General features: G+C 52.3%; 1 protein-coding gene and 1 long non-coding RNA gene across 6 annotated transcripts in view; both read left to right on the top strand.

The window, feature by feature from the left end:
* PRKCA (protein kinase C alpha) overlaps positions 1-13,888 on the top strand; it is a 368,337-nt gene that overhangs the window by 289,209 nt on the left and 65,240 nt on the right. The window contains exons 6-8 of the mRNA XM_004275403.4: positions 1,725-1,881; positions 2,943-3,077; positions 3,320-3,416. Of these exons, the coding sequence (XP_004275451.1) occupies positions 1,725-1,881; positions 2,943-3,077; positions 3,320-3,416 (389 nt within the window). The remainder of the gene's footprint in view (positions 1-1,724; positions 1,882-2,942; positions 3,078-3,319; positions 3,417-13,888) is intronic.
* Positions 4,934-6,608, top strand: LOC125962177 (uncharacterized). 5 transcript variants are annotated; one of them, XR_007473680.1, is made up of 6 exons: positions 4,934-4,969; positions 5,040-5,103; positions 5,605-5,668; positions 5,803-5,866; positions 6,071-6,134; positions 6,513-6,608. It is a non-coding gene; the product is annotated as an uncharacterized LOC125962177 (long non-coding RNA). The 5 variants fall into 5 exon arrangements; XR_007473681.1 differs by lacking the exon at positions 5,605-5,668 and adding an exon at positions 5,308-5,371; XR_007473682.1 differs by lacking the exon at positions 4,934-4,969 and adding an exon at positions 5,308-5,336 and having other exon boundaries at positions 5,024-5,074.

The following is a 13,888-nucleotide window of genomic DNA, read 5'->3' as shown; positions in this document are numbered from 1 at the left end:
TTTCCAGTACTTGGGGTTACACGATGGAGGTGGGCTTTGGAAGCAGGTCGGCTGAGCTCCAGATCCTGGGGTGCGTACTTGCTTCTGTCTGTCCCCTGCCAGCTGGATGAGGTTAGGCACTGTCTCACGGGAAAGAATCCTTGGAGGGCGTAAGTGGTGTACGAGAAACACACGGCCAGCTTCCCTGTGGCTTGTCGCCCTGAGGCAGCTCACTGCCCCTCAGACCATTAGAGTACGGTCCCACCTGTCACCTTCCTGTGCCAAGGCTGCAGGCAAGGAAGGTGACGGCACTCAGCGTGTCCCCGGTCGTTCGGGCAACGCTCGTCTGTGGCTTCTGCCATTAGGGCTCTGCCCGGAGACCCAGTGTCTTTAGCACCCTTCCATCCCCCTCTATCCCTGCCCACTGCCAATGCTAGCACCTTCTGAAATTCTTCCAAACCCCTCATTTAACAATCAAACTAAGCTGACCATCTGTGCTAACGGGCTGGAGCAGTGGTCCGCCAGCTTTCCCACAGAATCACCCGGAGGCTTGGTAAACACAGGTCACCTGACCGCACCCCCTGCCCAAGTTCTGACTCAGCTCTGTGTTCTGACTCAGTTCTGTGATGCTGACATTGCTGGTCCAGGAGCTGCACTGTGAAAGTCGCTGGCCTAGAGATCCTGGTCCCAGGTGGATGTGTCCCCATGGCATCCGGCTCACCAGGGGCCCCGATGATGGGAGATTTCAGCCACGTTGGGGAAGAGGGTGAGGAAGACATCGGTGTGTGGACTCCGGCCTCTGTCCCTTCTTATCAGAGTGATGGATGATTGACGGGCAGGGGCTTCAGCCCTCGCACTGTCACGAGCCTCCGCCAGCTGCACCTCTGAGCCTGCCTTCCTCTGCGGGAGAAGCAGCCTTTCCTCCTCGTTATTTTGCGTTTGCACACGAGTGCTTCTTCATCTAGACTGTACGTTGGGGTCACCTGGAGTCTTAGGAAACGCTTCAGAGTCTGAAATTCTGGAGTGGGGCCTGTGAGTCTGTGTGTCTCCTCGGTGCCCAGGTGCCACCCCAGGCGCTGCTGGAAGGTGGGCCTGCCCTTGGTGTCAGGCTGCAGCCCCTGTGAGGCACCTCCTGCGTTACTGCCTGTGCACTGGTAGCTCTAGCCGCTGCTGCACAAGGGTTCACCTGGAGAGCGTCTAAAAACTTGCCCCCGCCCTGACTAGAGATTCTGAGTTAGTTGTGAGCGTTGGAATTTTCAACCCCCTCCCACGCGATCCTAACATACAGCCAGTTTGGAAACCACCAGCCTTTGCAGAGGAAAGAGATGACTTCCAGGAGTTCAAGTGCCGCTGGACCATAGACCAGTCTGCCGGTTGCCTGGGTGGGGAGGCGGGCCATTCCCCCAGAGGGGGCTGCCAGGGGCCCCTGGGGATCTCATTACGATGCAGATGCTGCTTCACAGGTTTGGGGTGTGACCCAGGTGTCACAGGTGCTGCTGGGCCAGGCTGATGCCGCGTCTCAAGGCTTGACCACAGGGGCCTCCCCAACACCCGTTACCCCTGGCAGGGGTGGCGGGGGGCAGCTCCTCTCGTGTTGAGGGTCCGAGGCTCTTGATCCAAACCTCCTCTCCTTTCAACGCCATCTTGACATCTCTCGATCAGCTGGGTCCTGACGCAGGACGCCCGGCAACGAGGGTCTGTTCTAGTTTTGTAACATTGGATCTTTCTTCCTTCTCTCTTCACAGTACGAGATGCAAAAAATCTCATCCCTATGGATCCAAATGGGCTTTCAGATCCTTATGTGAAGCTGAAGCTTATTCCTGACCCCAAGAACGAAAGCAAACAAAAAACCAAAACCATCCGTTCCACACTGAACCCCCAGTGGAATGAGTCCTTTACGTTGTAAGTTGAATCCTCTCTTCCTGATGGCTTTCCTCCCTCACATTGTTAGCAGTGATGAGCTGGGCTTTATAAACGTCTTTAAACATTGTTTCATCCCTAAGCCCTTCTCCTGTGGCAGCTAGAGAGGTAGTGTGGTCACCCCTGTCTGATGGATAGAAACTCGGTTTACCAAGACTTACATGACGCAGGCCCCAAATTACCATCAGTAACTTCTGTGCAAAAAAATTCTTTTACGTTACAGATGATATAAAAATGTATAGTGTGTCCCACCTCTTGATGGACTTAGGGTTTTTTTTAAGGGTTACAAGAGGGTGTAGGTAAGAGTTTAAACAATAATTTTAAAAACATGGAGTAAGTGAGTACCACAGAAGCTGCTGTTGCCACTGAAATGGGAAGATTATCCTTATGTCTCAGCAGCGAAGACTTCCTGGAGAAGGTGCCATTTAAAGTGGATGTGAAAGGAATGTGAGGATTTCAGAGGCAGAGATGGGAGGAGGGAAAGAAGGGAGGAGGGGGTGGCCTAAGCAAGTCAGGGGCAAGAAAGCACTGAGTGCAGCTGAGCACAGCAAGAGGTCCTCTTTGTAGAGGAGAACACAGGAAGCATTTGTGCACAACCAGAAGGTAGCTCTGTCTAGGATATAGATCAGAGGCTGTCCAGCTTTGCTCTGTGAAGGGCTGGATGGTAAATAGTTTAGACCTTATGGGTCATACAGTCTCTGTTGCAGGTACACAGCTATGCTGTTCTAGGTTCAAAGCAGCCATAGACAATATGTGTCTCGTCAAACGGCCATGACTGTATTCCAATAAAACTTTATTTACAAAAGCAAGCAGTGGGCCTGATTTGGCCCTTGGCTCATAGTTTGCTAACCCCTAGTCTAGAGCCTCGTTAGCCAAGGGGCTGGTACTTTGTTGATGATGGAGAACCCCAGGAAGAGAATTGAATACAAGATTCTTTTGAATCTCAGGCTCAGATCATGAGCATGTGACATGTCCCCCCAAATCATGATCAAGATAACCGTGTGTGTGTGTGTGTGTGTGTGTGTGTGTGTGTTCTTTCGTAGCAAATTAAAACCTTCGGATAAAGACCGACGACTGTCCGTAGAGATCTGGGACTGGGATCGAACAACCAGGAACGACTTCATGGGGTCCCTTTCCTTCGGAGTCTCGGAGCTGATGAAGATGCCGGCCAGTGGATGGTGAGGAAGCCCGAGCGTGTCTGTGTGAGCCAAGGGTTAATTGTCCGGAAATATTCGCACGACTAGAGATTCCGGAAACGGGCCGGTTTAAGTCCAGAGTGACTGTTGATCACCAAGTTACCTGGGTACCATCTCCCCGGGGGATGCATTTCAGAAACAGCTGGACTAGAGCCTTGGGGTGTGGGTGAGCCTGGGTGGTACCAGCATGGGGCTCAGCCCCTCCTCCCCCCTGTCTCTGAAAGGTACAAGCTGCTGAACCAAGAGGAGGGTGAGTACTACAACGTGCCCATTCCAGAAGGCGACGAGGAAGGCAACGCGGAGCTGAGGCAGAAGTTCGAGGTGAGGAGACAGCGCGGCGGCTTGACCACCTTTCCGCGTAGAAAGCTCCGCTCCAGGAAGGGCCAGGTGTTTGTGATCCCGTGTCTGGAAGGCAGACCGTCATTTAAATGCTACTCTTGTGCTTTATGTAAAGCGTAAATGTTGCGCGATCACCTTCCTTTGCAAGCTGTTGACATTCTGTGGCTTTGATCGTTTAGAGACAGGAGATTGGAAACAGCCCAGAAGTGAGTGTGGCTGGTTCCTGTTTAAGGAATCGGTTTGGCATCAGCGGGGAGACGGCCCGGGTCTAGCCTCCTCCAGGTGGGCAGGAAGTCACCTGGGCCTTAACCTGGGAGGCTCTTCAGGTGTCATTATCAGGCCAGAAGCTTAATTTTCACTGCAGATCACTGGGAAGGGCAGCTCCTTCTCATCCTCCCCCTGGGTGCGTGTCTGCCTCTGTCCCGGTTTTGTCACCTGCCACCCCGACTTCCCTCTCTCTCCTCCTGTCAATCCCTGCTTCTCACTACTTAGCAGACGTCTCGGCCTTTCATGAACGTTCTTTCCTCCAGGCATCCGCCTTATGTTCCAAGTCACAGCTTTTTATTTTTCCCTGTTTCTCTAATCACCTGTGCGCTGGCTGTTGGAGGGATTCATTCTAGCAGCCCATGGAGTCTCTGTACCTGGCCCGTCCCTTGGGAAGCTTTCCCTTCCTCGGGCTCATTAGGATGCCCTGAAGAAGCGCACGCGTGCACACACGCGTCTGCACAGAGACCTGCCATTGGCACTAACGGGACGATGCTCTCGTGCGCCATTGGCACTAACGGGACGATGCTCTCGTGTGTCATTGGCACTAACGGGACGATGCTCTCATGCGCCTCCTCTTCTTGCCGTGGCTTTCTTCTTCCAAGTAAAATCCTGTCCCAGAGACGCATACAGGTCATATCCAGAGAGACTGGGTTCCGAAGGACGTAAAACACAAAAATGTTCAAAGTGCTTTGCCACCGATACCTGGTTAAAGAGGCTGTTGATGGCAAACACTTAAGGGCAGGGGCTGCGAGCCTGGGTGCCCTTGGGAGCGTAAAGGGGTGAAATCGGTCCCCAAGAATATAAGTAAACGGCGGTGACAGCGGGCCTCTGGCCGGGTGGGACAGCGGGATGCGGTGCGCACGCAGGCGGCACCCCCACCCCGGGCCCCAGCCGACGGCGGCCGAGCTCGAAGCGGGTCACGTGCTGCCGGATCTTCCAGTGCTTCCAGGGAAGCCGCAAGGCCAGGTTTTCACGCGGCGCATGTTCTGATTCAGTTTAGCATCAGCAGCCAATTAAAGGTTGAACTTTGTGTTAGTCAAACATGTATCTGTTGCCTTAGACACAGGGAGGATCCAGCCAGTGAGAACCAGCTTGTAATCTGTGCCCTCAAGAAACAGAGACGAAGTTCTCTGCGAAGAGGCTTACATAGCTGGAAGCATGGGGTGCAGGTGCAGGCTTACATACCTGGAAGCATGGGGTGCAGGTGCAGGCTTACATAGCTGGAAGCATGGGGTGCAGGCTTACATAGCTGGAAGCATGGGGTGCAGGTGCAGGCTTACATAGCTGGAAGCATGGGGTGCAGGTGCAGGCTTACATAGCTAGAAGCATGGGGTGCAGGTGCGGGCTTACATAGCTAGAAGCATGGGGTGCAGGTGCGGGCTTACATAGCTAGAAGCATGGGGTGCAGGCTTACATAGCTGGAAGCATGGGGTGCAGGTGCAGGCTTACGTAGCTGGAAGCATGGGGTGCAGGTGCAGGCTTACATAGCTGGAAGCATGGGGTGCAGGTGCAGGCTTACATAGCTGGAAGCATGGGGTGCAGGTGCAGGCTTACATAGCTGGAAGCATGGGGTGCAGGCTTACATAGCTAGAAGCATGGGGTGCAGGTGCAGGCTTACGTAGCTAGAAGCATGGGGTGCAGGCTTACATAGCTGGAAGCATGGGGTGCAGGTGCAGGCTTACATAGCTGGAAGCATGGGGTGCAGGCTTACATAGCTGGAAGCATGGGGTGCAGGTGCAGGCTTACGTAGCTGGAAGCATGGGGTGCAGGTGCAGGCTTACATAGCTGGAAGCATGGGGTGCAGGTGCAGGCTTACATAGCTGGAAGCATGGGGTGCAGGTGCAGGCTTACATAGCTGGAAGCATGGGGTGCAGGCTTACATAGCTAGAAGCATGGGGTGCAGGTGCAGGCTTACGTAGCTAGAAGCATGGGGTGCAGGCTTACATAGCTGGAAGCATGGGGTGCAGGTGCAGGCTTACATAGCTGGAAGCATGGGGTGCAGGCTTACATAGCTGGAAGCATGGGGTGCAGGTGCAGGCTTACATAGCTGGAAGCATGGGGTGCAGGTGCAGGCTTACATAGCTAGAAGCATGGGGTGCAGGTGCGGGCTTACATAGCTAGAAGCATGGGGTGCAGGTGCAGGCTTACGTAGCTAGAAGCATGGGGTGCAGGCTTACATAGCTGGAAGCATGGGGTGCAGGTGCAGGCTTACATAGCTGGAAGCATGGGGTGCAGGTGCAGGCTTACATAGCTGGAAGCATGGGGTGCAGGTGCAGGCTTACATAGCTGGAAGCATGGGGTGCAGGTGCAGGCTTACATAGCTGGAAGCATGGGGTGCAGGCTTACATAGCTAGAAGCATGGGGTGCAGGTGCAGGCTTACGTAGCTAGAAGCATGGGGTGCAGGCTTACATAGCTGGAAGCATGGGGTGCAGGTGCAGGCTTACATAGCTGGAAGCATGGGGTGCAGGCTTACATAGCTAGAAGCATGGGATGCAGGTGCGGGCTTACATAGCTAGAAGCATGGGGTGCAGGCTTACATAGCTGGAAGCATGGGGTGCAGGTGCAGGCTTACATAGCTGGAAGCATGGGGTGCAGGCTTACATAGCTAGAAGCATGGGGTGCAGGTGCGGGCTTACATAGCTAGAAGCATGGGGTGCAGGCTTACATAGCTGGAAGCATGGGGTGCAGGCTTACATAGCTAGAAGCATGGGGTGCAGGTGCGGGCTTACATAGCTAGAAGCATGGGGTGCAGGCTTACATAGCTGGAAGCATGGGGTGCAGGCTTACATAGCTAGAAGCATGGGGTGCAGGTGCGGGCTTACATAGCTGGAAGCATGGGGTGCAGGTGCAGGCTTACATAGCTGGAAGCATGGGGTGCAGGTGCAGGCTTACATAGCTGGAAGCATGGGGTGCAGGCGCAGGCTTACATAGCTGGAAGCATGGGGTGCAGGCGCAGGCTTACATAGCTGGAAGCATGGGGTGCAGGTGCAGGGTTACGTAGCTAGAAGCGTGGGGTGCAGGTGCAGGCTTACATAGCTGGAAGCGTGGGGCGCAGGTGCAGGCTTACATAGCTGGAAGCGTGGGGCACAGGTGCAGGCTTACATAGCTAGAAGCATGGGGTGCAGGTGCAGGCTTACATAGCTGGAAGCATGGGGTGCAGGTGCAGGCTTACGTAGCTGGAAGCGTGGGGTGCAGGTGCAGGCTTACATAGCTAGAAGCATGGGGTGCAGGTGCGGGCTTACGTAGCTGGAAGCATTCAAGTGCCATGCCGCCCTCTAGGGTCTGGGGGCGCTTCAGGCGCCTCTGCGAGGCGTGGCTCTTGTCTGATTGCTTCTTCCTTCCCGTCACCATCTCCCCGCTCCCCCCCACAGGAGCACAGGTGCCTGGAACGCTGCCAGGAGGGCTGCTTCCCTGACCCCATGCCCCCCGCCCCCTGAGAAGGGAACCCTTCTAGAAGAGTGTCGGGACGGAAGGGAACCCAGGGGATAAGGAGACCCTGCCTGCGTCCCGCGTGGGGTACAGGTGTAGGTCACCGGCCGTGGGGCTCAGGGCCACGGGAGGTGCGGGGCGCATCTGGGGGAGGAGGGTGCTCGGGCCTCGCGGTGGCGTCGCTCGTGGTAACGTCTGAGGCTTCTCTTTGCTGGTGGAAAAACACTGACGCACGTCTCAGGCTTCATTTCCGTGGCTTCCTGGTGAGTGACCTTCCAGTTTTTCTGGGCGGTGAGTTTAGATTTTTACAAAGGTCAGCGTTCCAAACTCAAAACAAAAACAAAACAACCCAGGCCAGAGGGCTTGAGGCTGGAGGGCAGCGTTTCTCTCCGGGGGCGGGTTAGGGGCCGCGTGCGTTGAGCCTGGCGCTGTTCAACGCCTCGGCTCTGGGGGTGTGAACGTCACGGACCCGGCCGTGGCGTCGCGGGCTTTGCTGAAGGGCCTCCCCCGTCCAGCTCTGTGAGCGCTGTGCCCGGGGCGCCTGGTGGACCACGCTCCAGACTTTCCTCTCAGCGCCCCCGGCTGTGTCCCCAGGCTTTGCCAGTCACCGCGGCTCACTTAGAGCATTCGTAAAGCGCTCTGCAAGAGGCTGCGCGGGAAGCCGCTACAACAGCATCACCGAGATGCTGAGAGTCTGGGGACCCCTCTCGTGCGGCCGTTCAGAGTGGGCAGATCGGATTCTAGGCAGGGCCTCGATTGTCCAGTGGTGGGGTCTGGAAATGGGGAAGTTGCGGGGTTTCCCCAGCACCAGACTGCTGTGAGCCAGGCTGTGAAGGCCAGGTCCACGTCGCAGCAGCCCTGGGTGGCAGCCAGCTTGCCCGAACGGGCCCCAGTGGCATCAGGCTGTGAGTTAGGACGCTGCCTCTGGACGCCCCTGTTTCGTCCCTCTCAGCCCCCAGCCGCAGCGTGACCGCCTCCCAGCATCTACAGAATCCCCTGTGTTCCCTTCCCTCCATGTGATACATGCCGTGGACTTGCTTTCCATATCAGTGCTCCTGCCCCACACCCACTCTTTTACAGATACTTTCCCAGTTTGATTCAGCTGAGTGCAATTTTCTTTAAAATTTCAAGTTCCGTGGTGAATCAGGATTGGCTGAAACACAACACGACAGTTAGTCTTGTTAGGAACAAGCCTTCCTCAGTGGGATTGTAGAACCTCTAGTCTATAGGGTTATTCTTTCCGTGTCCAGCTCTGTTTTCTAGGAAGAGTTAACTCAACTCTGGTTTTCGAATCCTTCCCCGGAAATTAAAAGTCATTGTCTTATGAAAGAAAAGTCAAAACAAATGAGCGTTTACAACTCAGCCACTGCACTAGTATTTATCTGCTCATAATACGGGAAAAGATTTCAAATTTATTGTTGATCTAGAATCTTGGCAAACAGAATGATCAGTGAGTGAAGCTCTTAGGAACCCAGGAGAATCCCAGGATGGTTGGAAATGACCTTACTCTGTAATGCGTTGTCCCACTGGAGTTCGTCTGCCTAAAAGTCGAAGCCAGAACCTTGTGATGTGTTGACTGTGATGTTCATGGGCAGCGCGTCCGCGGGCCTTTAACCTGTTCCGTGTTTGTCTTCAAATAAAGTACATGTGGACCCCGATTCACAAACATAAATTATATATTTGTTCACTAATAAGGTTTCCAGCAATGAATAAAGCAAACCGTCCCCCCATCTGTGGAGGTTAGGTTCTGTACCTGTGAGCCTTGCTTCAGATCTTTTTGGGAACGATGCAGGAAGCGTATTGGGAAATAAGCATAACCCCCTGTGCTGGTCAGTGAGCCCCTGGGCCTCCCGTCGCTGTTGAGGACATCCAGGTCTCCTGTTCCTTCCGCTCCCCGTGGTGAGGCGTGTGGTCAGAGGCCAGGAAGAGGGGCTGCTTTCCCTCAGAGGTGACCAGCGATGGGTTAGCCGTGCCCAGCAGACTTTCCTTAAAGGGTCCCCTGATAAATGCTTCCGGCTTTGCACAGCACGGGGTCTCTGGCACAGCTGCTCACCTCTGCCTTCGTAGCATGAAAGCAGCCCCAGACAAGATGTCAGCAAATGGGTTTGGTTGCGTTCCAACAGCACGTTACTTACGAGAACAGGCGCCGGGCCAGCTCCGGCCCGTGGGTTACCAGCCCCTGGCTCAGCCCGTGGACCCGAGAGTCAGACCTGGTTCTGCCACCTGTTAGCCATGTGACCTTCCTGTGCGTGTCCTTCGCTGTAAATGGGAATAGTAGCTGTATTTACTTCACAGAACTGTTCCGAAGATTAGTGAGGAGAAAGTTCCAAGAGCGCACTTGTGCGGGTGTTGGCTCAGCAGCCCGCTCTGTATGCTCCGCTGCAAAAGCTGGGTTACTGAGGGCACTTTTTTTTAACTTTAGGAGCTTCCCTTTAAAAAATGAGTTTTCACGTTGCCATCGTGCTGTAAATAACGGGCACGTTCGAAGTTCTGCAGACCCGCCGTGTGATGAAATAGAGCCTCACGGTAAGAACTTTGTCGCCGTTTAACAACATTGTTTTTATGGAGAGACCTGTCCCATTTACATTGACACGGATTTCTGGAACATAATGTGTGTAAATTGGGAACTTCGTGTAGCTGGCAATGGATCAGATAATCCCTGGACAACACAGCGTTTCAGCAGTTCTCAGGGGAGGAGAGTTCCGACGCTGAGGAGCCAGTCTGCAGGGGCGCTTCTGCAGGGGCCTGGTTTAGGGTCCCGGCCAGCAGCTCTGCGCCTGCCGTGTTGCTGTTTAGATCTCTTGCCAAATCCGGGGTCTGGACCTTTCGCATCTTGAGCTATGCCTGGGGACTTCTACCCGACATTCAACTTACCCGTTGGAAGAAAGGGTATCTTCTGACCACACCTGTTCCTCGTTGAAAACGTTTTCAGAGGACTTACTGGCATTTGTCCATTTCCCTGGTTATTAGTGAGCTGGAGCATTTTTGCCTTGTGTCTGTCAGTCGGCTGACTCTTCCCCGGAGCCATCTGGGCCACGTCTACCTGCAGAGTTGGGTTTGTCCCAGAATCAAGAAAATGGGAGGAGGAAAAGGGAGGCGAGGAAGAGGACCCCTTCCCTCCCTAGGGTCTGATGCAGAGCCTTCTCCTAAGACCCGGCCCCTCATCCCTGGGCATGGCCTTCTAACCAAGACCAGCCCTGCTACCCGGGGAGAAACTGAGCCAGAAGAGACGAGAACCTTCATCAGGTTTTAATCCAGTATCACTGCCACTACCTCTAACTTGTATTCTGATGACTCTCAGGTACAGATGGGCTTTAAAGGAACTCATTTCTACCTATGGGGTTGCTTGTCTCCCACACACGTCGTTACGGTTATAGGAGAGTCCGAGGTTTAAAAAACAACGTCAAGCAGCTTTCCTCAAAGGAGGCCTCACCCTTCTGCCAGACTGTCGTGGATTCGTCACTTTCATCATTTGTTTTAGATAATTTAAAAAACAACATGATAAGGAGCTAAAAGCACCTTCGTCTCTTTCTCTTCTTGCTACCCGCCTTGCTCCACTCCCGCGTAAGTGAAAATCTAATATTAGAAAAAGTTAAGAAGCAAAACAGACGCATCTATAGCGGAATTAAGACAGCTCAGAGGCCACGCGCTTCGGGCTTTGTCTGCGTCGGAATTTTTCTGTTGTCAGAAAATAATGGAAAGTAGTGCCCAGGGGGAAGGCCGGCAGACGATATTTCATAAATAACTCCATGGAGTATAAGCGTTCAGGAAAACAAGATGAATTTATTTAAATTGCAGTGTGTGAGCTCCCTGTAGGGAAATAGTTTTAAAGTTCTATAGAAAAGAGAGAAATTGATGACCATGTGTGAGACACGGCAGTTGCTCGTGGGGTGTGGTCTTGACCACCATCTCTCCTCCTGTCCCTTCAGGAGCAGGAGATAACGGCTAAGCTCCAGGCGTTTTCTGTGTTGAGCACGGGTACCACGTTCTTTTGAGAAGTGGTAGTGCCTCGTGTGGTTAAGAGCCCAGCCCTGGGGCTTCCCTGGTGGCGCAGTGGTTGAGAGTCCGCCTGCCGATGCAGGGGACACGGGTTTGTGCCCCGGTCCGGGAGGGTCCCACATGCCGCGGAGCAGCTGGGCCTGTGAGCCATGGCCGCTGAGCCTGCGCGTCCAGAGCCTGTGCTCCACAACGGGAGAGGCCACAGCAGTGAGAGGCCCGCATACCGCAAAAAAAAAAAAAAAGACTCTGAGCCCATTATTGGGTGCAGATAAGTCTAATTTTTTTGCATGGCTAAGTAACTATATTAGAGACAGGGATATAAGAAAGCTGGGGTGATGTTTGAGTTATCTAGTAATTTAATAATACACATTTCTAGTAATAATCTCAAAAGTCACAGTGAAATCTATTGAGATTTTCTGGTTAGTTGGAAAGTTGTGAGCGGAGGTCAGACATCCAGGGAAGTGAAGGGGCAGGGCACCTCTGGCCTGTCTTCTGAACACACGATTGTCTTACGTCTCGTGTTGTAGTAAACATGTGACCTGAAGACTGGGATCCCGGAGCTATGTTGATTTTAACAGGTATTTTGGAAATAGGTGACACTAGCTTTTTGTGGCTGAAATATTTTATTTGGAAGACTTGTTTGAATAGATTCTACAGAATGTCCACTGGTCAGAATCTAAAGCTGGATTAGCAGTGGCTTCTGTCAGTAATGTATGATGTTGTGTCTTCACAGCTTTTTGCATTTGTGACCATTTGGTCTAAACCCAAAAGAAGCCAAGATAAAATTGATCCCCGTGGCGCATGAGAATGAGCTGCTTTGCAGGATCTGTGGTAGAGCTCCACAAACTACTAGCCAGGATCACCCTGGAAACTCTGCAGATGCCTGAAGATCACATATGTATCTGTTCTTATTTATTCTGGGGAAACGTTTTGAGATTATCCTTGTTACTGATTAACTAAACGTGATCCGATTATGCTTAGAGTTAAGGTATTTTAAATCACCGCACATGAGACTCAATTGCTAGGTTATATGTGGAAAGAGCAAGCAAGCATTCCTCTGTTTACTGGTGTTGAAATCGGATTTTCCAAAAGCCTCCATTGTCTTTGAAGACTTCAGCTAATTCAGGATATCTTCGATGGGAAAGAAATAGTTCATTGGAGACCCTCAGATAAATTGTAGCTGTTTGTTGATTTGATCTGGCCTGCCACTGTTACTATGGAAACCTGAGTACTTTCAGATGACCTTTTGTACACAGAACAGAAAATCTAAGTGCCCTGATACGGATTCTGCTTTTTTCCCCCCTAAATGGCTTACATAATTACTTTCTGGACTGTGTGATGTTAAGAGGGGAAAAAAATCTATAAAATGTACATCAGTTAAAGGAGATTTTATTTTAATCTTTGTGCTTCGGTTCTGTCTTAGGAGCAAAATCTTAAACTAAAATGGGACAAGGCTTGGTGTTGGAAACCATTTTCACCCTCCATTATTAGATCATTGTAATGGGGTTAGCCCTGCCCCTCAGCAGAGCAAACTCCAAGGAAGCCTCTGAAAGCAACTGCACAGAACTTTTTATTAGTCTGTGAGGGAGGCTGAATGCATTCATATTACAGCAGGGCAACATGTTTTCAGTATAATTTATCTTACAGAAGTGATTTTCTTGGGAAACCAGAAGAAGACAGTACACCCCGGTCGTCTGTTCCATCCTCGTGAATTCCTGAAATGACAGAAAAGCTTTGTGTTTGTAGCCGTGGAGGTAGCCTTGTGGCTGGGTGTTGCTGGTTGAAGAAACAGGGCAAACCTAGTACTAGCAGCAGTTATCACGTGTCCCCAGGCCCTGGTCCCCACAGGGGATTCGCGGGTGCCAGCATGCTTCCCCCTGTTGACAGGGATGGGAAGGAGGGAAGAGAAAGCAGTGTCCATCGACGTGACGTAGACGTGATGCACGTGTTTATCACCTGAGGAGTGCAAGGCCCCTAGAAGAGAAAAGCTGGAATAAGGATAACAGCACACTCGATGGTGTTTGCTGTCTTTCGCAAGGAACGTAGCCTACAGAGAATTAGGACTGTGGATCCCTAGAGGGGGGGTGACACCTTCATGCTCTTGACCCTGGCAGCTCCGCGTCTGCTCCGTGTAACAGCAGCATCTGGGGGCTTTGACATTAAACACGTAAACACGCGGGATCTAGGCGGCTGCTGGGGGTGAAGAGCACGGTTCTGGGTCCGGCCGTCCGGGTTCGAAACTGCAGAATCTCAGACCCCGTCCTGGACTCGTACTGGGTCAGAATCTGCATTCTAACCACGTCCCCAGGTGATTCGTGTTCCCGTCACAGCTTGAGACATGCCGGTGGAGAAGACGTGACCTGTTGACTAACAAGTAAACAAGTTCAGATTCCAGGGTGTTTGTAGTGAGGGCAGACTCCATCACCCCCGTATCCATGGCAGGTGGCGCGGGGTCACAGCCAACCACGCGTCCACTTCTTGTTTTTAGTATCTCATTTTATGTCATTTTATTTTTCAATTTTAATTTTCAGTGTGTTAATTTCTGCTGTACAGCAAAGGGATTCAGTTATAAATGTATATATATAAGTATATGCATGACCTTTCTGTTTATCCCACCTGTCCACTTCTAAATGGTTGGGAAAAAACATCCAAGAAGAGTAATATTGTGATACTTGAAAACTAGGTGACATTCAAATTTCAGGGTCCGTAGAGTGTTAGCGACACAGCCGCGTCCACTCATTCCCTTGCTGGCGGGAGC

Source organism: Orcinus orca, chromosome 19 (genome assembly GCF_937001465.1).
Source record: "Orcinus orca chromosome 19, mOrcOrc1.1, whole genome shotgun sequence".
NCBI lineage: Eukaryota > Metazoa > Chordata > Mammalia > Artiodactyla > Delphinidae > Orcinus > Orcinus orca.
The sequence above is the reverse complement of the archived record's forward strand: the minus strand, read 5'-3'. Positions and strand labels throughout refer to the sequence as shown.